Raw genomic sequence first — 27,140 nt, 5'->3', positions numbered from 1 at the left:
GGGGATTTCAATATACAGGTAAATTGGGAAAATCAGGTTGGTAGTGGATCCCAAGAAAAGGAATTTATGGAATGTCTACGAGATGGCTTTTTGGAGCAGCTTGTGGTGGAGCCCACTAGGGAACAGGGAATTCTAGATTTAGTGATGTGTAATGAGGCAGATTTGATAAGGGAGCTTAAGGTGAAGGAACCTTTAGGAGGAAGAGACCATAATATGGTAGAATTTACCCTGCAATTTGAGAGGAAAAAGCTGGAGTCAGATGTAACGGTATTACAGTTGAATAAAGGCAACTACAGAGGCATGAGGGAGGAGCTGGCCAGAATTGACTGGGAGATGAGCCCAGCAGGAAAGACAGTGGAACTGCAATGGCAGGAGTTTCTGGAAGTAATTTGGGAGACACAGCAAAAATTCATCCCTAGGAAGAAGAAGCATACTAAAGGGAGGATGAGGCAACCATGGCTGACAAGGGAAGTCAGTGACAGCATAAAAGCTAAAGAGAAAGCATACAATGCGGCGAAGAGCAGCGGGAAACCAGGGGATTGGGAAGCCTACAAAGACCAACAGAGAACAACTAAAAAAGAAATAAGGAGGGAGAAGATTAAATATGAGAGTAAACTAGCCAGTAATATAAAAGAAGATTGCAAGAGTTTTTTTAGATATATAAAGGGTAAGAGAGAGGCAAAAATGGACATTGGGCCGCTGGAAAATGACGCTGGAGAAATAGTAGTGGGGGGACAAAGAAATGGTGGAGGAACTGAATAGGTACCTTGCATCAGTCTTCACGGTGGAAGACACGAGTAACATCCCCAAAGTTCAAGAGAGTCGGGGGGGGTGGTGGGGTGCAGAGGTGAGTATGATGGCCATTACCAAGGATAAGGTGCTAGGAAAATTGAAAGGTCTGAAGGTGAATAAATCACCTGGACCAGATGGATTACACCTCAGAGTTCTGAAGGAGATAGCTGAAGAGATAGTGGAGGCGTTAGCGGTGATCTTTCAGGAATCACTGGAGTCAGGGAGTGTCCCAGAGGCCTGGAAAATTGCTAATGTAACCCCCCTGTTTAAGAAGGGAGTGAGGCAAAAGACCGGAAATTACAGGCCGATTAGCCTGACCTCGGTCGTTGGTAAGATTTTAGAGTCCCTTATTAAGGATGAGATTTCAGAATACTTGGAAGTGCATGGTAAAATTGGGCAAAGTCAGCATGGTTTCATCAAGGGGAGGTCATGCCTGACAAATCTGTTAGAATTCTTTGAGGAGGTAATGAGCAGGTTAGACAAAGGAGAGCCAATGGATGTTATCTACTTGGACTTCCAGAAGGCCTTTGACAAGGTGCCGCACAGGAGGCTGCTTAGTAAGAGCCCATGGTGTTAGAGGCAAGGTACTAGCATGGATAGAAGATTGGCTGCCTGGCAGGAGGCAGAGAGTGGGGATAAGGGGGTCCTTCTCAGGATGGCAGCCGGTGACTAGTGGAGTTCCGCAGGGGTCAGTGTTGGGACTACAACTTTTCACTTTATACATTAATGATCTAGATGAAGGAACTGAGGGCATCCTGGCAAAGTTTGCAGATGATACAAAGATAGGTGGAGGGACAGGTAGTATTGAGGAGGTGGGGAGGCTTCAGAAGGATTTGGACAGGTTCGGAGAATGGGCAAAGAAGTGGCAGATGGAATACAATGTGGGAAAGTGTGAGGTCATGCATTTTGGTAGGAAGAATAGAGGCATAGACTATTTTCTAAATGGGGAGAGAATTCAGAAATCTGGAGTGCAAAGGGACAGTGCAAAGGAACTTGGGAGTCCTAGTCCAGGATTCTCTTAAGATTAACTTGCAAGTTGAGTCAGTAGTTAAGGCAAATGCAACGTTGGCATTTATTTCGAGAGGACTAGAATATAAAAGCAGGGATGTGCTGCTGAGGCTTTATAAAGCTCTGGTCAGACCATGCTATACAGTTCTAATTGTTGGTAGGTGTGGCTCACATCCAATTTCTTATAGGATTTGCCTCCATCCAGCATATCAGTCATCTACCCTTGGAATGGGGTATTTATAATAAGGTTTTGCTGCCTTATTTACAGTCAATTTATAGTCTCCACAAATGTGTATAATTTGGTCAGGCTTAGCCACTGGAATTATGAGTGCAGCCCACTGAGAATTGGACAGGTTGAATGATGCCCAGCTTTTCTAACCTGCAAGGCTCTGCATGCACCTTTTCTTTCAATGTATAAAGCACAGGCCTGGCCTTAAAGAAACATGGTGTTACCTGAGGATCAACATGTATCTTGGTGAGCATGCCTTTTAACTTCCCTAATTCATCATGAAAAACCATCTTCTATTTTCTTAGGAATCCTGGGATTCCATCTGATTTTAGGTGAAATATCTCAGACCAGCTGAGTTTATCTTCTGTAGTCAATCCCGACCTAAAAGATTGGGTCCTTCTCCTTTCACTATTATTATAGGCAGTTGGGTTGTCTGCTGCTTGTAAGAGACTGGGACAGTGGTGGTGCCCATACTTGAATAGATTCTCCCATGTAAGTTCTTAATTTAGCGGTTGTCCACTCCATGTTTATTGGCTGTCTTTCTTCATTAAGGTACCTGTGCTCTCCTAACACCATAGTTGAAGCACCAGTATCCACTTCCATTGTCAATGGCTTCTCATTCGCTTGTACTTTCACCATAATAGACTCAGTCTTCACTGTTATATAAGGAGTAAAGTCAGGAGCAGCAGCTTCAGCCTTTGCTGTACCTGTTACTTCTATCATGTTTGTTTGCTGTTTTGCAGACTGCTTTAACTTTGTCCAGCATTGCCTAACCACATGACCCTTCTTACGACAATAATGGCATTCTGCCTCTTTGAATTTACAGATATCTGCTCTGTGGTCACCTTCACATTTATAGCAATTTTGTCTTGAAACCGAAAATGGAACATTTCTGTTAGGCTTCTTAATATTTCTCACAGTGGCACTTCAATTCTGCAGGTTTGGCTTTTGTGCCATTCTTGGCGGCAGGTTCCCACCCAACATGAAACATCATCCATTATCCATGTGTTGCAATGTCTGCGAGTCTCTCGCAGCACTTTCCAGGGCGAGGAAGATTTCTAGGGTACATTTAAAATCGATATCAACCTCGGCAAGCAATTGGCACTGTGTGGTGTTGTCCATGACTCCACATACCATTCAGTCTCAATCTGCTCCATCCATGGTGACGAGGGTAAAATCACAGCATATCCCTTAAAACTCTTCCGAAGTCAAGTATTCTGTTAACTGCCTGAGGTTTGCTACATAGGTTGCGATGGACTCTCCCAGGACCTGAACTCTTGCATTATCACGGATGGCTTTGGCTCGAAGTGTGTTTTCACTAGGTCCACCAACTCGCTATATGACTTGGAATTGAGCACACTCAGGGCAGTCAGGTTACGGATCAAGTTATATGTTTTACTGCCACGTACACTTAAGAGGATCGCTTTCCACTTTTCTTTGGTTAATTCATTTGCTACAAAGTAAAATCCGATTGGCTCCAATCTTCAATATTAGCATCATATGGATCAATTCTTCCAAACAGTGGCATGACTGGCGAGTAGTTTATTTTAAAATTCGATTTACTCACAGTAACAGGGCGAGGTGCAGAGTCGAAGTTGATTTTACACTTGTCTCCATGGATGGAGCAGACTGGGTTCGTCAAGAAATAGTAAAACTTTATTACTAGGAGATTTTTAGTGCATGCACACACGACCAGATCGCTCACTGGAAAAGCCCTGCCCTGTAGATTTCCTGCGCTAAGAGCTCACTGGTCGAAGTCCCTGCGGTACATCACATGACCTTTGAGTGACAGGAGGGAGTGACTATACATCCAGTTACCACAGACAAGAATGTTAAATGCCATTTAATAAAATTGTACTTGAAGGTCATGGTGCACTGTATCATTCTGAGCTGACTTTGGAAAAATCTGGTTGGTCAAACTGGCCAGACTCACCTCACCAACTTGAATTGAGCAATGTGGGGGCCTGACTCTACAAAGCGCATGCGCTGCTGCCGGCAGGCTGCTGTTAGTTCGCTCTCTTGTGGCAGCTGCAGGGATCCGTAGTTGGTGAATTTCTTGGTTTGTTTGGCTTCGGGGAGTAAAATCCAACAGGCCTCGTTCGGCCCGGTATCGGTATGGGCTCCACTGCCATCCAGATCCCGAACCGGCTTCCTCTGCTCCTGACAAACGAAGGCGTTTTACTGCCCGGCTCCTCGGTGCGCTTTAGCGTGGAAACTTCTCGAAACATCCAGCTGGTGAAGAGCCGCCTCCTGAGGGGGACCTCGGTGAAAAGCACTATCATCGGGGTCATCCCTAACACCAGGGACCCCGACAGCGAGTCCGACGAGCTGCCTCACTTACACAGGTAGGTCCCGAGGTTTCAGGGAAGGAGTCACACTGACACTGACAGACTGGGCACTGGGCACTGGGCAGTGAGCAGCAGACTGGGCAGCGACCAACAGACTGGGCACTGGGCGAGGGGGCAGAGAGCAGCAGACTGGGCACTGGGCAGTGAGCAGCAGACTGGGCAGCGACCAACAGACTGGGCACTGGGCGAGGGGGCAGGGAGCAGCCGACTGGGCACTGGGCAGCGACCAAGACTGGGCAGCGACCAACAAACTGGGCACTGGGCGCCAGGCCAGTCAGTGACCAGCAAACTGGGAGAAGTGCCAGTGATCAGCAGACTGGGTGCCGGGCGAGGGGCTTTTATCCAGCTGACCGTGACACACTCAAGAACTTCTCAGCAGAGACTGGAAATGAGTTTGATGTTTGGAGCTGGTCATCATCTTCCTGTCTATTTCCTCTTTCTTCAGACCTTGATATCTTGTTCAGTTATTTTTGTTTGATTTGTGCACAAGATATGGAGAATGCTGGCAAAGGTGCATTTATGTGCATTCCCAATTATTCTGAGAAAGTCGGGGGAGATTCTTTTTGAGCAACTGTAGCCGCTTAAAGCAGCATCAGTCATCAACCAGAGGTTGACTAGGTGGCACTGGCAGGCTCCCTTCCTTGAAAGATACTATGAACCAGTTGGGTTTTTGCAAGAAGAAAACAGGAAGATTTCCTGGTCATTGTTTCTCCTGCCAACCCATGACCATCAGTTTTTTACATTCAGTTTCAAAGCTTGCCATGATAGGATTCAAATTGACAACGTCTGGGTTGTGGCCTAGTTATATATACTGCCATCCCCTTCATCGTGCCTCTTACTCTCTTGTAAAAAGTTCTGCTTATTGGAACTCTCACAATGAATAGTCTGAGGCATTTCGAAGCCAAACTTATCCCTATTCATAAATCAAATTTGGGTCCATCATCGACATCTTTTTTGCCATTAGTAGATCTCATAAGTGGGTCCCGTGTTTCTTGAATTCCAGCATTGATGTACACTGTTTAGTATCTACTGCTACAATAGTGTAACCCAGGGATCTAAAAATTTGTTTCCATTAACCCTATGAACTGATATTGTGCCTTTCTCATATGTGTTCCTCCAGTTTTTCAGTTGGTGAGCTGTTTGCACTTGAGGCAAGGCCAGAGTAAAACATTAAACTGTGATAGAGGGCCATGAGTCAACATAGGAGGAGGTGCTTCAGCTCCCAGTACCATTGTCCCATGATATAAACCATACTTTGTAATAATGCATTACATAGTGTAGTGCTGCTCTTTTTTTTAAAGAAAGCATCTCTTCTGACTCACCACGAAGAATTACATAGGGAATTACCAGTGCTTTAAAACACTGTTTGCATACCTAATATTATTGTGAAAAGGAAGTTTGTAGTGAGTCTTTTGGCTTGCTGATTAGTGTGTGCAATGTAGTTATTAGTATTTTTTTTCTTCTATTATTCCTTAAAGGGATCTAAGCATCACAGGCAAGGCCAGCATTTGTTATCCATCCCTAATTACCCAGTGAAGGTTTGATGAGCTGCCACCTTGCGCCACTGGCGTAGGTATACCCACAGTGCTGTTAAGAAGGGAGTTCTAGGATTTTGACCCAGCAACAGTGAAGGAATGGTGATACAGTGCCAAGTCAGGACAGTGTGTGACTCGAAGAGGAACTTGCAGGTGGTGGTGATCCCATCCTTATTCTTCTAGGTAATAGAGGTCACTAGGTTTTGAAAGTGCTGTCGAAAGAGCTTTAATGAGTTGCTGCAGTGCATCTTGTATATGGTATGCCCTACTATCACTGTGTGTCAGTGGTGGAGGGAGTGAATGTTTTAGGTGGTAAATGGGGTGCAGGTCAAATGAGCTGCTTTGTAGTGGTTTGTGTTGAGCTTCTTGAGTGTTGTTGGTGCTGCATTAATCCAGTCAAGTGGAGAGTATTCCATCACACTCCTGTGTTGTGCATGTAGATGGACAGAATTTGGGGAGTCAGGAGTGAGTTACTTGCTGCAGAATTCTCAACCGCTGACTTGCTCTTACAGTTACACTATTTATATGGCTGGTGAGTTCAGTTTTTGGTCAATGGTGACTCCAGGCTGTTGATGGTGGATGACTCAGTGATGGTAATGCCATTGAATGCCAAGGGAAAATAGTTAGCTTCTCTGTTGTTGGAGATGGTCTTGCCTGGCACTTGTGTGGTGCTAATGTTACTTGCCACTTATTGGCCTAAGTCTGAATGTTGTCCCGGTCTTGCGGCATATGGACACACACTGCTTCTTTATCTGAGGAGCCGCAAATGGTACTGAACATTATGCAATCATCAGCAAGCGTTTCCACTTCTGATCTTTATGGCGGAAGGAAGGTCATTGATGAAGGAGCTGAAGATGGTTGGGCTTAGATGATTGACCTTTAACAACCACAACCATGTTCGTTTGTGTTAGGTATGACTCCAGCCAGTGGAGAATTTTCCTCCAGTTCCCTTTGCCTTCAATTTTGCTTGGAGTCCCTGAGGCCACACTCAGTGGAATACTGCTTTGATAGCAAGGGAGTTACTCTCATGTCACCTCTTGAATTCACATTTTTGTCCATGTTTGGACCAAGGCATCTTCCATCACTTTGCTGATAATTAACACTGATAGGGCAGTAATTGGCAAGATTGGATTTATCTTTTTTTATTGTTGTTGTGGACAGGACATACCTGGGTAGTTTTCATATTTCCAGGTAGATATTCATATGGTAACTGTACTGGAACAGCTTAGCTAGAGGTCTAGCTAGTTCTGGACTATAGTACTACTGGCAGATCAAATGGGCTGCTTTGTAGTGGTTTGTGTTGATACTGCAGTATCCAGTGCCTTGAGCTGTTTGTCAATCAAGTGGAGTAAATTGAATTGCCTGAAGACTTGACATCCATAATATTGGCAATCTCAGGAGGAGGCTGAGATGAACCATCCACTCTGAACTGAAGACGGTTGTAGTCTTTTGCACTAATGTGCTGCGCACCACTGCCCTCTGCACCGCACCCCCCCCCCCCCATCCTCATCAGATGATGGGGATATTTGTGGAGCCTCCTCCTCTGCTTAGTTGTTTAATTGTCCACTACCATTCGCAACTGGATGTGGCAGGACCGTAGAGCTTTGATCTGATCTGTTGGTTGTGGGATTGCTTAGCTCTGTTGATTGATTAAATGAATCGATTCATTGTTGAAAATAACTTCAGCCAGTTTCCTGCTGCCATGATCTTCTTTGCTGGTAATTTTATCATCTCTCCTTAGTCTTTGCTTCTTCCTGGATCTCTTTACTGATTCTTCCCAAGAGCTCAAGCGGTGACTGTTCCACAGCCTGCTGCCCCTTTCACTGCCTTTGTACTTGCGTACGACATATTACATCTCTAACATTTTCCAGTTTGTAGCCTGCTTTGTTCTCCACGATCTTTGTCCGATGCTCTCTTATTGCTCTCCCTGGCCTTGTGCTCCATTCTCTGACTGCATTTCTTACTCCTCAATCCTCTAGGCTGTTATCCCTATTCCTAATCAGTTTCTTGATCAGTTGCTTTGGCCATGTGAACTTTGATGCGGTTGCTACCTCCTCATCTGCTCAAGTTGCACAGACATATATAAATAAGGGCTAGCATTTAAATGGTACCTCAGGATGTCCTAGAAGTGCTTTACAACAAATGGATTTGTTTTGCAATTGTAGTCGTTGTTGTTATGTAGGCAAACACAACAGCTAATTTTGTAGACCGTGAGGAACCACAAACAGGAATTGTTTTTGGTGGCATTGCATGAGAGATGAATATCTACTTGGACACTGAGGGAACCTACTGCTCTTCAAAATGAGCCATGGAATCTGTTCTTTCACTTGAACATGCAAACAGGGCCTTTGTTCAACATCTCTTCAGATAGGCCACACTTTTGACAATGTAATTTTCAGAACTCAACTGAAGTTTGTCTTTGAGTCGAATCCATTATCTTCTGATACAGAGATAAGAGTGCTACAAACTGAGCCTTATACATAGGCCCAGATCTTCCAAGCAGCCGCAATGATCATCGGATTGCTGCTGCGCTCAAAAATTCACGACTTGATGTTGCTGTACATTTCTTCCATGCCCGACTTTCACAGAAATGCGTAGTGCAGCATCCCTCTGGGAACTCTGTTGGATCAGAGTAGAGTCGGGGGGAAGACAGAACACACTCCCTTTTTACGGCTCTGGTTGCTGTATGGTAAGTTTAAAGGTCCAGTCATAATGTTAGTGTGTAGATAAGTGAATGGGTAGGGTGGGTGAGGAGGTAGGTGGGTGGGGATAGTTGGATTGGATCAGGGGTGGGAGAGGGTTGTGGGGGTGCGGTCAGCTGTGGAATTACCCGGATGTTAGACCAGGTTTTAATTTGTCTAACATTTCCTGGGTAACCACCCAGGTAAGTACTGTGGAACTATCTGAAGTCTCCAACTCACTCAGTTGAAGACATTCGTGGAGGGTCCCTGGGAGCAGGGGAATTGTCCATCATTAAACTTCCTGGGCATTTCCCATGTAGGTCTATGCGTCAGGACTTCCACAGGATCTCAATGCCGCTTTTCAATCCGGAGACCGAAGATTTGGCCCATAAATCCTAGAAATACAGAACTGATGAGAGTCAAAAATGGAACAAATGTAAAGCAGCCTAAAGAACAAGGCAATAGGTCAAGACATTGACTGCAAGAGAGAAGCACATTTAAAAAAAAAATTATGAACATGAGATCTTCCAATAAATTAGTCAACAAAAAAAAACAGATTTTTCAAAACAAATAACTGTGATTTCAATGTTGTTGTATTGGGGACAGGTTTCAGGGGACCACCCTGGTCAAGTGAACTCTCAAAATGGCTCTTTACTCAACATGAAAGAGAGCTTTAATGTAAACAATTTAACCGACATTTTGAAGATTGCTTTTGATCTGCTTTGTTGAAATTCAATTATGAAACTGCACTTTCAGAAATACGTGTCTCTTATATTTGGTAATTAACAACCCATGAAAACTGATATGTAACACTTTAGTAGGATATTACTGATGGTTTCTTTCAATGTTTTAATTTTGGCTTTGTTACAAATTTGTGTGCACATTCTTATTTAGGAGAACATTAAATGTCTATTAAAATCCAAAAATCAATGGCAACAGTACTTTAAGAGAAATGCCAGTATATCTCCCCTCGAGGTACTGTATCGACCCAGATCTCCCAATTATCACTTTGCTTTGTTTAGTTCTCTTATTGTATATGATCAGGCTAGAAACAGGGACTTTATTCATCTATGCATATATATTTTACTTTGTTGTAATTCTCATTGCTGCATTTAATAATTTTTTATCATTCATGTGATACTGTTTCAAAAAAAAAGTTAATTCATACTCAACTTATTTTCATCCGCTGAATGATTGATTGTTTTCTTCTCATTTGTAGGATTGGCACAGCTGGTATTGCTGTACAGGTAGTGGGTAGTAATTGGCCAAAGCCACACTATACTCTGTTGATCACAGGCCTCTGTCGGTTTCAAATAGTTGAAGTACTGAAGGAGAAGCCATATCCAGTGGCTGAAGTGGAGCAACTTGATCGGCTGGATCAATACACAAATGGTATTGGGGAGCTGAGTGACCTTTCGCAACAGTTCTACAAATATGCAGTACAGGTCTGTTTTAAGATATTTTGCATTTATACCTACAATCTCCTTATCATTTTCTTATATCAGTCTTGATTTGATTAACCAAGAAGGTTGTCTACAATGTTACAACTTAGCAGAATGCATACTTTAATCATCACATTAAATCTTAGCTGCACTAGAAGAATTGAATGTAGAGTGAATTATATGTTTAAAAAAATACACTGTGCAAGTTAAAATATTAAACCTTTTATGTTGTAAAAGCAAACTTTCGGTGGATTTATTGTCAGCATCAGGATAAGAGATATCTTCCATCCTTATTTTGATATTGATATTTTATTCCCAAGTACATACCGCACATTTAAAATTATATTTTTGTTTAAATGAAATAGCAACTTATATAGCACCCTTTAACATAAGGACCATTCCAAGGTGATTTACAAAGGGAAAAGGACTTACATTTATATAGTGCCTTTCATGATCACTGGACGTCTCAGAAGTGCTTTACAGTCAATGAAGCACTTTTAAAATGTAGTCACTGTCGTATTGTAAGAAATGCGGCTGCTGATTTGCATACAGCAAGCACCCACAAACTGCAATGTGATAACGAGAAATACCTGTGTTTGTGATGTTGATTTGGGGATAAATATTGGTCAGGGCACTGCTGATAGCTCCTCTGCTCTTCTTTAAAATAATGCCATGGGATCTTTTATGTCTACCTGAGGTGGATGGAGGTTTTGGTTTAACGTCTCATCCGAATTGATATATCTCCCTTTGTAACTGACCTTTGGACAAATTTGATTTGATGAAACAAGAAAGATGGGAGGCTGGCAAGAGGAATTGGGAGAAATTGATTCTAGAGGTGAACTAACTTGATGTAAAGTGACAAGTTTTGTAGCTCTTGTTCTGGGGAGCAGGTGGAGGAGATGCTGGAAGTTTTCAAGAACTACCTTAAAGCTTTCTTTGGTATTGGAAAAAAATAGAGGACACAGTACTCTGCCAACCAATCTCTGTGATACTGCTAGGAATAAAAAAGAGATTTATATATGAAGGATGAGAGCAAGAAACAAAGTCAAATCTATGCTGCTTCCATTTATCATTAACACTAAACATCTTGTCCACTTTTTCTGTATCAGCTTTGGGGATAGGGAAGAGAGAAAAATGACTAGACCATGTTTCTAATGAGATGCATATGCTGAGAAAGCTTGTTAGGAAGTAATAACCAATATGTTGGATATATTTGCTGATGCTGTGAAAGTAAATTTGAATATACTTAAGGCTTTTTTGTGCTGATTTGGAAAGGGTGATCTGAGACAATATCAGTGGATAAGAAAATTTGTGTTTGCCGTTCTTTTGTTCAATGTTTTAAGAGATTTCAGCTTGATTATTTTAGCAGGTTAGCATCTTGATACAGTAACAGTAGAGATTTGTCCCAGTGGTAGTTTCTAGCCTATGTATCATAATTTAATCCAGTCATCATAAAGGGAAGAAATCACAGGGGTCTCCTCCAGACACACTCTCTTTTTTGCATCTCTCAACTATTCAAGAAAGAGGAAATGTTAAGCAGAACTACTGAACAGCTCTTGGCAATTATTGATCTGTTGATGAATGAAGCCTTATTGTGTTGAGTGTAGAGCCATATATTTTGTAATAGGTTTTCTCTTTTTTAATCTACCTGAATGTAGAATTTGTCTCCCCATGGCTTTCTGGAAGAAATTGAGGGGATTTAAGACAGTGGCAATGTGCTAGAGCACCAACCAATGTATTAAACCAATGTATTCCACTACTTGACATAATGAGGAGAAATTTTAACTCCCAGCCCACCTCCCAAGGGAGGATGGGTTAGAGGCATTTGGGAAGGTAAAACATTTTAAATTCTCCAACCCATTCAGGTTCACCTACTTTAGAGGTGGGTAGCCAACCTACTCTTGGGAGATGTTGGGGATGCAAGGTGTGGTCGGTCAAATCTTTTAAGGAGGCTGTGTGCCTGTAATTTTAGCACAGTTTTTATTTTTAACACATGGAAGGAATCCTGGGAGATAAAACGTGAGAAGGACTGTGAGATAAGACCCTTTATGGTACTGCTTTGGGGCCAGGGGGAGCAGGAGTGTTTTCCCCAAGCCCAACCAGCTTACCTCCATGCAATGGAACACATTATGACCCTTGGCCAGACCCAGGTTATGGGGGAAATCCAGTTAAGCACCAGTAACATTTTCTTTAAACCTTTTGTTTAAAGTAGACAAAGTTTGAGATCCAAGATGCTTACTAAGTGAATAAAGCCACAAGATTCAACAAATTTTGAAAAAAACAAATAAATTTCAGAAAGATGGAACACTTTACAATGGCTCCTAACTTCCGCACTGCCCAGTGTTGGATTTGGGAGGGGTTGGAGGAAAAGGTACCCCAAAGATGTGCTGGGGAATTTGTCTGGCAAGTTCCCAGGTAAGGATTTGCATGGCAATTGCCCAGAAGCGCATACTTCTGTGAGGAGTGTTTTAATGCAGGCCCCACACAGCTCCGGCGAATGAAAGTGTTGACATTTTTAAGACTAGCTAAGTAGATATTTATTTCTTCTAATTTCTCCAGGCCAGCACATTTCGACGCTAGTCAGAGGTTACGGCCCATCATCTATCTTATATTTAGCCTGAATGCTGGAGTGTGAGGTACATGCGAATTAACAGGCAAACCGTGGTCGAACACACCACACTACAGAGTAAATGCCAAATGTGACCAAACCCGATTCCGTAGATTTCTCAACAATGTTTATCACATTGCGAACCAGCCAGTCTCACTGAAACTTCATCTTTATCATGAGGGTTTCCAGCCTTTACCTTTGAAGATCTTGCCTTGGAATTCTCTCCAAAAGTCACTGCCACTCAGACAGCTTCAACGATAGTCCATCTGGCAGGGTTTCAATCTTGCCTTCCGAGATTCCATTTCCTGGATTTCCGAGTACACTCCAGTATCAGCTTACATAATTTCAGACCTGTGGCCATGCTAATCATAATACCACTGCTCCAGATGGGTACCTTTGCCCCAGTGGCACAACACGGAGTCACCAACCTTTGGCTGGCTGCGTGGATCTTCAGGGCTCCTTTTGAGCCCTCTTCGACTATCAGGGCTTCTCCCAAACCGACTTCACTTAAAGTCTGCTCCCTGCAGGTCTTTCTTTAATTAGACACTGTTTCTCATTTTCTTAACTCAACTAGGACCTGTCCCTGCCTCTGGGACACTCCTTGGGACCTTCTCCCTGTTCTCCCTCCCTTGTCCCTTATCTGGGATACTTGCCACTCACGGAGCTCTGCATCCGGTCACCCGACCAGGGTTTTCGCGCCGTTCTATTTTTATGCGCAGGGCCTGCCCTGGGCCTGAACGTGAAGATGCCCAACTGTGCATGTGCAGCCCACTCCTAGCTTGCACATTCGTTGGAGTTCCAGGATCGTCAGGAATTGGAGTTGCCGACCTTGTGCGCAAGCCTGAATTTCTAAACCACTTGCAATCAGCTCAACCCCACTGATGATTGCCAGCCTGTGCTCCCCCACTGCCCCCAACCTCCTCACGATGCTCAATTCCCTGTAATGCCAGATTCATTCCCCCTCCAACTCAGTTGTGTTCCAGCCCGACAGTGAGCAGTCTGTCAACCTGGCTGGCTGTTGGGTGATAAGCCTGTTGAAAATATCTACAAGACTTCCTGCTGTTAAATTCAGTAGGAAGTGCATGAAACTCAAGGTTCCAGATTTTCCATCCGAAAATCTTCCATCTACTCTCTTCCTGGCTTGAAGTTTGTATCAGGGCTTATGTGTTTGAGAGATTTGGACATCTCAAATGTTGTTTTCTAATAAATTAACAGAAAGGTGATGGTGCGATTTAATGGAGATGTTTTTTGATATTCCCAAATCTTTTCAGGTTCAGCAGGGTACGAGACCCACGTCACTTACTGCAAATTTGTGTAGTAATGGATAATTCCTTAATGTTTACAGTTGGTGGAGATGTTGGATATTTCAGTACCAGTGGTTGCCAAGCTAAGAAATTTGCTGGATAGCCTTCCTAAAGAAACATTACCTGACATATTGGCAGCGATTATCCGCACAAGTACGAATGAAAAGCTGCAGGTATGTCAGCACTTAATGCCAAACATAGACCTTAAATTTTAAATACACAGCTGTAGTTTAAAAACTAACCCAATTTTCCCACTCCCCCAATCCTATGCTCTTTCCATTAATAAGAAATACAAGTTTAAAAATTCAACACAGGTAATCTCATTGAAACGTATAAGATTTTGAAGGGGCTTGGCAGGATAGACACTGATTCTGGGAATCCAGAACACACGGATACCGTCTTGGGACAAAGGGTTGATCACTTTGAACTGAGATGAGGACAAATTTCTTCACTTGGTGGGGTTGTGAATTCTTTGTATTGTCTGCCCCAGAGGGTTGTGTTTACTCTATCGTTGAGTAAATTCAAACAGATTTTTTGGCCTTTCTATATCCCTAGGGATATAGTGTGGAGGCAGGAAAGTGGAGTGGAGATAGAAGATCAACCATGATCATATTGAATGGCTGGTCCTGCTCAAGGGCTATATGGTCTACTGCAGCCCCGATTTATTAAGTTCTTATGTTCAAATCTTTTTTTTTTGTCATGGTGCCTATGACTGATAGCAAAGCTGTTCTATGCTAATTCTTAAATTATTTTTAAATATTAGAAACTTCATAGCTTCTTTAGTTGTAAGTTAGTATTTTCACGATAGCACAATATGATATACCTTTTGATTTGCATTGTTATATGAGCTTTGCTGCCTGAAATTGCGATTTTAGATCTGTTTATGTAATTATTTATAACACTTGATGACTAATTTTCTTTCTGTTCTCATCTTGTCTCTCACGTACAGATACTAGATGCTGTTGGTTTAGAAGAGAGATTTAAAAAGACCATACCATTGCTTGTTCGGCAAATTGAAGGACTAAAATTACTTCAAAAAACTCGGAAGTCTAAGCCAAATGATGATAAAAGGGTAGGAATGACTTGTTGTATAAATGCATTATATTCAGATATTTAATCCAATATATAGTCCAGTGAATCTTGGAGCAGATTAATGATAAAAGTTGCTGAAGGAGACTATATGATCACAAATTATGCTTGATTTTTTTTAAGCTAAGGTGCAATATAATCTTGATAGACAATGTAAAAGCTTTATTCATGTTGGCTAAAGCATGATCAAAAATCTTGTGGCCCTGGACCCGAAGAGCATTCAGTGCTCTTCTCTATTCCCTGCACAACATTCCCCACTCCCTGCTTAATTTTTTCTGATACTGAAGGCAGAATGTCAGCCAGTCACTTACATACTATGTCCACTATATTACATCAAAGTTCTTTAAACATTTTCTACAGAGACTGTGTTATCTGTTGTGGTGTCTCAATTCTAGTACCTCACCTGCTCTGGAATTTCTTCCCTCAACCTCTTCAGTTCGTACTTCTAAGATCCTTCTTAAAATCTACTTTTGGACCATGATTTTAGCCATCTGTCCGAAGATCTCCTTCTATGCCCTATTTCAGTTTTTGTCTGATTTACGCTTTTGTGAAGTGCACTGGGATGTTTTACTACGTCAAAGGTGCTATATAAATGTGAGTCGCTTTTTTTTTAAAAAAAGAAAATTACCCTTTCGTGTTCTTTTATAATGACGTGTCAAAATCCCATTTTCAAAAACATTTGGAAGGCATTGGTTCAATTATTTTTTCTAGACTCATTATTTATGGAAAACAAGCATTCCCTGATTTTTTTTTATTAAGCGAAATTGTGTTCCCTACTACAGTAACACATGAAACAAACTGCGGTAATGATCTCCATTTGTGCATCACTCAAGCATTGGGGCTAATTTAACTGAAGGAGATTATCTGTAATTAGGTATTGCTTAATTATTTAACATTATTCCATGTGCATTTTGGGATAAACATCGGAAGGTTAATTTGTCTAAAGAAATGCTATTTTGCTAGACTGGATTAATGACCAAAGAGTACTACACAACCCAAATCACACAAGATAGAAAATATTTCTGAGTCCCAAATATTAATGATACTTTTGTGATGTGCCTTGAGGTAAAACTGAAGGCATTGTATAATTGTAAGTTGTTAAACCTGATGTTAGAGATTCCGTTACACTTAACAGAAGTACTGTACAACCACTAGATTGTGGCCATTCGACCTTTTCGGAGAAACAATCAAGTTCCTGGAAGAGCTTTGTATTTGGATACTGTTGAAGAGGAGGATGACGATGATGATGGTGATGATATTATCATGTTGGAGAAGAAGATTAAAAATACAAATATGCCAGAGCAGGCAATGAAAGTTTGTATTAAGGAGATCAAAAGGTACATGATGACTATTGACCAGTAACAGAAACCTTTTTTGCGGCTACAGTTGAAGAACAAAATACTTAATTTGCTTGGTGCAATTTTTTTTTAAATGAACTTTCATAAAGGAACCCATTTCATTTGGTCAACTGATTTATTCCCCAGGAAAAGTACCCCATATTTTGGGTTAATCTTTTGAATGTATATGCTGTTACAAGAAAATAATTCCAAAATGTGTGACAGAATGGCATACCCAGTCAAGGTTAAAGGTCTTGACAGTTTTCCCTGGTGTTGTTGCTCTGTCTTTGTAAAACTAAATTAATGACAGTAATATGCATGTTTCAAAACAATATTTTGATTTGGAGCATTTTGGCAGATAACCCAACTGCCACCTAACTCCTCATCAGCTCCAGTATTGGAAAATCAGTATTGCTGAAAAAAAAGAGACCAAGCTTGCAAAACTTAAAACATAATGGCCAACATTAAATGTGATTCCATGATTGAATTTTTTTTTTCATTCATGGGATGTGGGCATCGCTGGCTAGGCCAGCATTTATTGCCCATGCCTAATTGCCCATGAGAAGGTGGTGGTGAGCTGTTTTCTTGAACCGCTGCAGTCCTTTTGGTGTAGGTACACCCACCATGCTGTAAGGAAGGGAGTTCCAGGATTTTGACCCACTGGAGGAATGGCAATATATTTCAAAGTCAGATGGTGAGTGCCTTGGAGGGGAACTTCCAGGAGGTGGTGTTCCCATGTGTCGTCATCCCTTGTCCCTAGATGTTAGGGGTCGTGGGTTTGGAAGGTGCTGTCAAAGGAGCCTTAATGAGTTCCTGCAGTGGGTGTTGTAGATGGTGCACACTGCTGCCACTGTGCGTTGGTGGTGGAGGGAGTGAATGTTTGTGGATGGGGTGCCAATCAAGTGAGCTGCTTTGTCTTGGATGGTATTAAGCTTCTTTAGTGTTGTGGGAGCTCTATTCATCCAGGCAAGTGGATAGTATTCCATCATACTCCAGCTTGTGCCTTGTAAATGGTGGACAGGCTTTAGGGAGTCAGGAGTCAGGATTCCTAGTCTCTGAGCTGCTCTTGTAGCCACAGTATTTATATGGCTAGTACAGTTCAGTTCCTGGTCAATGGCAACCCCTAGGATGTTGATAGTAGGGGAATTCAGCGTTGGTAATGCCAGTGAATGTCAAGTGGTGATGGTTAGATTATCTATTATTGGAGATGGTCGTTGCCTGGCACTTGTGTGGTGCGAATGTTGTTTGCCAATTGTCAGCCCAATCCTGGATATTGTTCAGCTCTTGCTACATTTGGACATGGACTGCTTCAGTGTCTGGGAGGTCACAAATGCTGTTGGACATTGTGCAATCATCAATGAACATACCCACTTCTGACCTTGATGGAAGGAAAGAGCATTTGATAACACTAGCTATTCAATCCTGATTGTGCTAAGAATTACACTGGAAACCAATTATCAGTCGAGCTCAGTGTGGCTCACTTATGCATGCTAGAAGCTACATATATTTGCACACGGCCCTGTCCTTCGCAGATAAAAGGAGCATGTCCACACATTGCACCTTTATCAACTAAACAAAAGCTTGGGGGACTGGTTGTTTCCCCATAGCAATGTTGTGACCAATCAGAGGCGACCTGCCTGGTTTGAATTTTACCAAAAGCTTGGCAGTTAACTGTTCCTTGGTGCACTCTCCATGGCAATACCCCTACCAATCAGAGTCCACTTGTCAACCAATCAGCACTCCCTCTCATGCAGTGTAAGTTGTTATTCCCATTACTATTGGTATTCTTGCAAACTGTTCTGATGGGTACAAGACGAAAAGCTTTGATAGCATGTCTCTTTTTCTGACAATAATCAAGTTTTGTACTACCAAACGACTATTTGTAATGTAAATTAATTAGATCATAATGAAAAATTTTCAGATCCTGTTTGCTGTTGCATGTCTTCCTGTTTCATTTTAAATTAGTGAATAATTCCAATATTTTTTGGATTAAATTGTCCACCCATGCTTCCAGTCTTCTCCCCAGGAATATTCAGATTTTAGTTATTTGAAAATGTTTTCTGTCTGTTTTCAGGTGGTTTGCATTACTTCTCCAATCACAAATGTAACCCCAAGCCCAGTTGGATAGGTTGGGTATAATAGCTTTTAATATTTGAAATTCATGTTCTTTACATTTTTTCAATGAAGTTTGCTATTTGCAGGTTAAAGAAGATGCCTCAGTCTATGCCAGAGTTTGCTTTGACCAGGAATTATCTGGAACTAATGGTGGAACTTCCATGGAATAAAAACACAACAGGTAAGAAACTACACTCAGTAATCCAGAAACAAAAAAAAAGGATTAGCAAGTGCTCGTAGAGCTGAAATAATTTATTTTTTGTAAAGAGGGAGAGATATAAATGTTTTGTAGTGAATATTGTACGTGTATACAGTGCTAAAGAATGCTTTAAGTCTGTGCTGCACTTGTGCAAACAATGGCTGTTGTACTGTAGTACAAATGAGTATGAAACTACTGGAAGGAGGTAGTAGAGCACAAGATGGTTGCCAATGCTTTTTACTTATACTTCCATAAACATGTCACTTACATTTGTAAGTATGTTAATTCTCACATCTTTGTTTCAGTTGTTTTGGGATGACAATAATATGGGACAGGATTTTTAGCCACTTTAAGTGGTGAGCACAGAGGCGGACAGGTGTGAAAATTTGTGCTATTGGATGGTATGCTAATTTACTAATCTGCCCCAGGTCCTACTTGTAAGTAGGGGGAAACCAATTGACCTATTGTCAGAGAGCGACTGGAATTTTCCAGTTGTCCTCTGCCTCTGAGCCTCTGGAGCTATAAGACTGGTCACCTGGTGGCTCACTTGGGTTTGTGGGGGGTGGGGGAGAGGTTGGCTGCAGGTGGGCTTTGAGATTAACCACCACCACCCCACCCTTCATCTGAAGGCACCTGCCCTATCTTACCTGCAAATGCAGCGCTGGAGGGCCTCCTATTTGCCCTCCAGGTTTGAGAGCTTGCATGCCATTCATAATTGGACAATGAGCCCACCTTTTGAGGAAAGTCACTGCCGGTTCACTATTTCCCACACAGCGGGATTCTGATCCCCCTTTGACCCTGACATTGGGGTCCTGAAACCACCTATTTGCTCATAGTTAGTCCCCACAAATGAATAAATAATCCCACAGTTTATTTTTGGTGGTGCTGATTTAGTGAATTATATTGGCCAGAAAACCAGGTGGACTCTCTGCTTTTCTTTACATTGTGAAACATACACCTATGCTGGTAGACAGGACCTTAGTTTAACCTTTCATCCAAAAGATGGCACCTCCCTCAATACAGAACTCCTCAATACGGCATTGAATTTCGATCAAGATTATGTATTCCGGTTTGTAGTTGCCCTAAACTCTCAATCAAACTGACAATTTCTTTAATACTGCATAGGAAGTTGATGAGGAAATCTATCTAAACAAAGGGTTGCGTGGTAATCCAGAGAGAGGGAGAGATTTGGATACTGGGCAGAAACTAGGGTGGGGATTTCTTAACATTGGACTTCTACTTTTATTTTTGTCTGTCCAATTATCGTCGTTCTTCCGTCCAGCTGTAATAATGTCTTACATTGTATTTTCCATCATTTTGGTTCCACACTCTGCAAAATGGTCTGGCTAGGGTCACGAGGATTTGGGAATTTTGATGCATGTGGCATAGCTTTCCTTTAATAAAGGCTTGCTAATGGAAACCCATGAAGAGAAATGCATCCGAAGGTGTGAACACTTCTTATTAGCCTGATATCCACTGTAAGTTCTTGGAGACTATCCTTGGTTCTTGCACATTTGTTTGGCTCTCTGCAAGCATTCTTTTAAAAGTAGGAGATATTAAAGCTGGGCCACAAGGGGCAATGTTTCCTCACCCTCTGGTCATAGGAATGTAGGAGTAGGCCATTCGATCCCTCAAGTCTGCACCGCTATTTGACTAGATCATGGCAGATCTTCCACCACAATGCCATTTTCCCACACTATCCTCATATCCCTTGATATCTTTAATATCTAGAAATCTATTGATCTCTGACTTGAACATACTCAATGACTAAGCCCCCACAGCCCTCTCGGTTAGAGAATTTCAAAAATTCACCACCGTCCGAGTGGAGATGTTCCTCCTCATCTCAGTTCTAAATGGCCTACCTCTTATTCTGAGACCATGTACCCTGGTTCTAGACACCCCCCCCACCGCCTCCAGCCAGGGGAAATATCCTTCCTGCATCTACCTTGTTGAGCCCTGTAAGAATTTTGTATGCTTCAATGAGATTACCTCTCATTCTTCTAAACTCTAGACAATACAATCCATGTCTCTTCAATCTCTCCTCGTCAGAGAGTCTTGCCACCCCAGGAGTCAGTCTGGCGAACTTCCGTTGCACACTCTATGGCAAGTATATCTTTCCTTGTGTAAAATGACCAAAACTGTCCACAATACTCCAGGTGTGGTTTCACCAAGGTCAGCAGCATTTTCTTCCTCTCTCTCAGTCTCATCTCCTACTACTGACTTGTGTTCCATGTAGCACCAGACACACTCCTCTCCAGCTCACTTTGTTTAATGACCCTTGGAACCTGAAGGATGCTTCTAGGCTTGTGTTGGAAGATAGGGTGAATGATGGTCTGTATGATCACGTGGTGATTTGGTTGGAAGCAGGAAATCTACTAATCTTTTTCCTCTTACACTACATCATGCTGTGTCACATGTAGGAGGAGGAGAGAGACTGGGATGTGTTTTTAATTGTGAGAATTTACATGGGTTTCAGCACATAGAGTTACAAGAAGATTTTGTGATTTATTTTGGTGATATATAATGCAGAGAAAAATAAAATTACAGTAGAAGGAAAAGAATTGAAGCATCATGACTAACTTGTCCTCCAGCTACTCCCGTGGATCTCTATTGCTTCCTCCTTGTAAGGGGTTGGGGAAGGTTGTATCACCTGTGTTTGATGTCTCTGTTTATGGGCTTCTTCTCCTTTTTTAAGAAGAATGTAAAAAGTGAGAGTAACCCTCAATTTCATTGAAAAGGCTTGTGTCAGTTGTCAGACCATAATGGGGTGATGACATGCAGGAACCAAACAAACATGTAATATGAGGCTTTTTCTGTGCGAGCATGTTCGGCTGTGAGTGAAGGAACACTTACAGGTGAAGGTTGTAGTTTCTTTGGGCATTAATAGCAAACTTTTGAACTACTCATAACAAAATAAAGAGGAGGAGGGTTGTAAATGGGAGACATAATATGTTCTGTCCAATCTTGGGCCTGAATTTTTCCAGATCTACGGAAATTGGTTTGGAGGCAGAACCGGGAGCAAAATTAAAGGACCTTATGTTAAGTAGCTCCCCAATGCGATCTGGCAATTTGTTTTTGGTGCAAAATCACACGGCAGCAGTGGGTAACCAATTAAGTGTCCACTTGGGGGCAAATTGGTGACGCTGTTGGGATCTTCCTGATGGCGGACAGATCGTTGTCCTGAGGCCAAAGCCCTGCTGTTTGCTGGGGGAAGCCTCCTGGTGGTATGTTGGGGGAACAGAGGGACCTCCTTTAATTCGGCATACACCGTCACCCACACTGCCCCTTGCCAGGAGACATGGGTGCTGGAGGGCCACAGCTGTGGCAGCAAACCATCCTATGCAGGGGTTATCCCTCCACAATGGTGGGCCTGGCAACTTTTTTTTTTAAAAGATTTTATAATTCATCAGAAAGTACCTCCATCTTGAAGTGCCCTCATGTTCTCCTACTTATATTCACTGCATTCACCTCTCCTGATGAATTGCTTGGCTGGACATTGCTGTGGGTCCTCTGGGTCTGCAGGTTCCCTGGTCTGTATGCTGTCCTTTAATTGGACTGGGACCCTGGAGACAGCTCCTTAATTGACCACCTCCGGGAAGACTGTGCCTGATATCCTGCCACTTCCGGTTTGCCAACCTGGAATTGAGAATGGTGTGGGGCTCAGGTGATGTAAGCAAAATCTAGCACTAGGAAAGTGTGCTTATATTGTTTAAACGTCTTCTAGGGTTGAGTTCTGGAGATGGAATTGATTGCACTGTTTTTGAGCACTTGCTTTGGATGGCATTTTGTGCTTGTTCCTAAAGAATGCCTCCTTTTTCTGCCTGTCTTGATCCAAACAAAAGCTCGGTGCTCCGTGTGGGACTCTGTATCCTGCAGAAAATTTCCATGTCATTCACAAAAATTAAGTTGATTTCTAAGAGAAGTATCAGTGATTGTATCTGGCCTTTGAAGCTCCTGCAGGTGTTTAAATCCTACAGCAGCTGCTACTTCCCATTCCTAAATGCCAAACTCCCACTCTGATATGTTGATAGTGCCAGTAACTCATACCAGTATTAAAATTGGGCTGGCCCAGAAAGCTAAGTTAGGGTCATTGCTATTCAGCTAATGGGGCCTGAGTCCTACTGCACTACACCTGTGGAATGATCCGTAGAGGAAAATCCAAGAAGGTATCCCCAGTAGAGACCAAAGAATAATGTTATTTGTATTCTCAAGAAAGGACAAGAAATTTATTGTTTTTCTCCTTCCTCCTGGCTGTTCTTGAGATTATCTCCACCTCTGTTAACAATCTTGATTACTAATTTAATTGCTTATTATCTGTGGTGGAATAAACTCTGCTTTAGTGCTTAAAAATTTCATAGTATTTATATTTATTTGCTATAAGCTGATTTATAAGAAGAGTAATTCCTTGGGGTCATGTTTTTCCTGATTCACTAAGAACTAATTCAGGCTTAGGTTATTTCTCCTTCCCTTCTTTCTTCAGTTTGATTATATAAGCAATTTTGTTCTTAATTATAAGTTCTGTATGTCACCCAGAAGGGTGTATGCTTTTGCTGAGTAGTTGTAGTGTCGAGATTTTGAATTAATATACCTCTCATTTCCCCCTCAATAATCCCTCGCCATCCTTCTCAATCCATCCTCCTTATTTGTGATTATTAATGGAGAAGAGGTTGGTACTTTAGATACAGGTCTTCGTCAGCACATAGGTTTGACAGGGAGTTCTGTACTCTGATGAAAGCATGTCAGCATTTTTCGCATTACGTTTCCAATGCTTTGAAACAGTTCCCTGCTTTTTATTTGGACCTGCTGCTTCATTCTCCGGCCACTCATCTGAATCTTCCTTTTCTGTTTTGGGCTTTTCCCATACTTTTTTTCATCTTATTTATATTTGTATATTCTTTTTCTTCCTTTGCCTTTTGTCTCACTGGCTAATCTATTAAACTAACAGATGCCTGCTTTTTGATTAAATATGTTGCAAGTTATTCAGAATTGAAAGGTTACGTTTACATAAAACCCCTCATAAAAATCATTTATGATTTAAGCAGTCCCTTTAAGTCACTTGGGGGATTTGCTATAAATATATAGAGGAAAAGTGCAGATTCTCGTAGTTGGAGACTTGTGGAAAACTTTTGATATATTCATACAAATTGTGTAGTTTACACACTAGCTTGATGTGATTGCATTCATATTTGCTGGAATGTAATTTATAAAGTGGCTGCAGCTGTTTAATTATTGATGGGTAACAACAGGGGAGATGACATGAAATTATTTGTAGTGGAAATCTGTTTGTGTATAATGGACTGAGAAGCTGCTGTTAGTCGTTGCTTTGTATTATACTATTTATGGATGATAATCCATCAGTAATTCCCTTTGCCTGATTCACAATATCTGCATTTTACTTTAAAAGATAATTAATCATAATGTATTTGCAAAGGTACAAATCTACATGTGCTTTGTGCAGATATATATTCTTGTAAAATAAAGTTACTTTGGTAATGTTTCTAATGATTCAGTGTAGTCAATTACTTTGTCCCCTGCGATTTGGAAGCTACAGATGTAGCTACAGATACTCTGCCCTTTCAAATAGTTCCTATTGGATAACCTGCTTACCAGATTTAATGTAGGTTTGGACTTCTTTGCTAAATTCTCTGCAGAATGGGTAAATGTTACTGCGTAGACTATTGGGTCACACCTTAAGAAACAAGTAACTTTATTTACAAATACCAATATGAAATATAATAAATGGCAAGTGTTAAAAGTAGAACATACCTATAACATGAACCCCAAGAGGATGTCCAGAATGGTTTAGTTACATTGCACCAAGAATGTTTAGATTTTCTTCAGACTTCAGTATTATCCCACAATTTGTTTTAGCAAGGATAGCTGTGTATTGGCAAGTTTCCAGCATTCCTGCTTTGACTTTGCATCTCTTGCATATTTTCTTCCCTCCCCTCCATCTTCTGCATCCTATTATTTTTTTCTTCTCTGGTATGGGATTTTCATCATCTTAGTTATTTTCTCATTCTTTTATCCAGCAAGGCAAATTACAATAAAATAATAATTATTTATACCATCTAACAGGTTTCCACTTCTTTCTTTATCTCTTTGCACACTACTTAATCCATTAACTTCCTATCTGATTAGTGTATGTGATCTCCACCCTCGTCCACCTCACTCCTTTTTCTTCTCTATAGTACACACATGGGGACTTAACCTTTTATATAATTGAATCATTATTATTGGGATCACCATTTTAGCCTGTCTTTTTACATGTGCTGACTGTTCTTCTGTGTATTTCTAGCATCTTTTGTTTATGTTTCAGATTTACAGTTTTTTCCCTTTTTTATTTCCAAATTATGCCAACAGTTTAGTGTCAGCAGGCGTCAAAACCATGTCAGTACCAAAAGGCTAGTATAATTGGCTTATGATATCAGGTAAAGAAACCTTCCAGCTTTGCCAGGGTACTGAAGGCAAGGGCAATATTGTTGCTGTTAAGTTGATGATCACCACTGCTAAAGTCCTGGATGTACCAAAATATTCTTGAAACTATAATTTCCTGCGCTGGCCCTGATCAATTGTTCTTGAATTATTGTGTCCCTCTACAAAACCATAGAAAGTTGATTGAAAGCAAAATTAGGTTTTGATGTAACTTAGGGTTTGGAAATTCCAAGAAAATAATAACAAAATCATTTTGTACTGATGTGAGGTCATCCAACTCATTTGAATGTATTTAGTAAAAATTATTGTTAATTTACTCATTCAGTCCTTAAAGCAGTGATCATTGTGTTCAGTGTGATTTATTTAGACACAGAATCACCTGGTCGGTAATGGCATTGCTACAGTAATTAAAATGTTTCCACAGAACCAGACATGGAAGACTGCATTCAGCATTTTATGGTTTAATATGACTGGTAAACAGTCCAAATGGTTTATCTTGGAACGGAAGCCAGTGCCTAAACCCATTTGTGCTGATTTAAATGGTCAGAGTCAGGATGACATTACGTTCTACATCTGTTTCGGTGCCCTTGGCCTAGGAGGAAAATAACCAACAGACATTCCAGTTATGATCACTCTCCAGTGTCACCTGGTGTAATATGCATACTTTTTTAATCTGCCAGTTCTCTCTGTGTAGGACTTGCGTGTGAAGAAGGTCGCTTGAGTGAGTTATCAGAGAGTGACTGATTCTTATATAACCAAATACCTGCAGCTGATGGTACTTTCAGGAAGGAAGATATTGCGAATTTTAACATAAGAAAACACCGGTGATGTGTTATGACAGAAATTTCATAAAAATCCAAGTTGATAATTGTTTCAGTTGGATTAGAACTTACCTAAACATTTTGTGCCTCCTTCTTGAATGTAGCTAGCTTTTTTCAAAAAGGATTTTATCTTCTCTTTTGTGCCACTTACTTTCATAGTTTTTTCAGGGGCATAGTGCTCCTTGTGATGAAAGTATGAACTGGAATATAATTCAATATGATGAATTGCATTATAACATATTCTATGCCTATTTACAACAAACCATTTATGATTGGTTTACAGATCGCCTAGATCTTCACGCTGCAAGAGTTTTACTTGACAGTGACCATTATGCAATGCAGAAGCTCAAGCAGAGGGTGTTGGAGTACCTTGCAGTTAGACAACTTAAAAACAACCTTAAAGGACCTATCCTTTGCTTTGTGGGACCTCCTGGTGTGGGCAAGACCAGCGTGGGCAGATCAATAGCAAAGACCCTCGGCAGGGAGTTTTACAGGATAGCATTGGGTGGAGTATGTGATCAGTCTGATATTCGTGGTCACAGGTATTATACTACTGGTATTTATGAGTGCTTTATTTTTCTCTCCAATTTTCTCCTCTCACCTCCTGAAAGTGTTGATCTCGTACTAAGGTATGGTTTCACAAGGCCTAATCACTCACTCTGGTAGTTTGTCCAGGTGATTATTACTCAGGTGTATGCCCTCCTTAGGGTGGGAATACCACAGCTGTGCCCAATCCTGTCAATATAAGCACTTCCACACTTCCACCAAACGCTACTGAGTAGTGATCAGAAGGTCAAACTCTGACTGATTTTCGCCTTTGTTAACCCAGGATAACGAAGGTCAGTTGTGGTGCTGCAACCACCACTTAAGTGGGATCATCTAACACTGAAGGTAAGGTCTGGGAACCTTCCCAATCTCTTTGGATCCATTAAGCCATTGGATAATTATAACAATACTTTGCTACTTAAAACATGAGGCAGTTTTAGTCACTTATGATTCAGAGGTTAGTGCACTTTATGGTGAAGAATGATGGCATTCAGGCCAGGAAAAGGCCCAGTTTTATCCTTGCATAGCAGATATTTCAAATGATTGGAAAAGAAAAGAAATAGTATTATAAGGTGACCCATTTATCACAAGCTGATCTGCTCCTTGAACAGCTGTTTACTGTGTTCTTGTCAGTGATCCCCTTGTACAAGT

At 41.4% G+C, this 27,140-nt stretch overlaps 1 protein-coding gene across 2 annotated transcripts in view; it reads left to right on the top strand.

Moving 5' to 3' along the window:
- The first annotated feature begins 3,963 nt into the window (after nucleotides 1-3,963).
- Nucleotides 3,964-27,140, top strand: part of lonp2 (lon peptidase 2, peroxisomal) — a 113,678-nt gene continuing 90,501 nt past the window's right edge. Inside the window, exons 1-7 of one of the 2 annotated variants that reach the window (XM_041190765.1) lie at nucleotides 3,964-4,374; nucleotides 9,813-10,038; nucleotides 13,989-14,120; nucleotides 14,897-15,019; nucleotides 16,192-16,373; nucleotides 18,575-18,669; nucleotides 26,227-26,485. In XM_041190765.1, the coding sequence (XP_041046699.1) occupies nucleotides 4,145-4,374; nucleotides 9,813-10,038; nucleotides 13,989-14,120; nucleotides 14,897-15,019; nucleotides 16,192-16,373; nucleotides 18,575-18,669; nucleotides 26,227-26,485 (1,247 nt within the window). In that variant the 5' untranslated portion in view covers nucleotides 3,964-4,144. The remainder of the gene's footprint in view (nucleotides 4,375-9,812; nucleotides 10,039-13,988; nucleotides 14,121-14,896; nucleotides 15,020-16,191; nucleotides 16,374-18,574; nucleotides 18,670-26,226; nucleotides 26,486-27,140) is intronic. The other variant, XM_041190764.1, reaches the window with a different exon arrangement.

Source organism: Carcharodon carcharias, chromosome 7 (genome assembly GCF_017639515.1).
Source record: "Carcharodon carcharias isolate sCarCar2 chromosome 7, sCarCar2.pri, whole genome shotgun sequence".
Taxonomy (NCBI): Eukaryota; Metazoa; Chordata; class Chondrichthyes; order Lamniformes; family Lamnidae; genus Carcharodon; species Carcharodon carcharias.
This window is presented reverse-complemented; position numbering and strand designations above follow the sequence as displayed.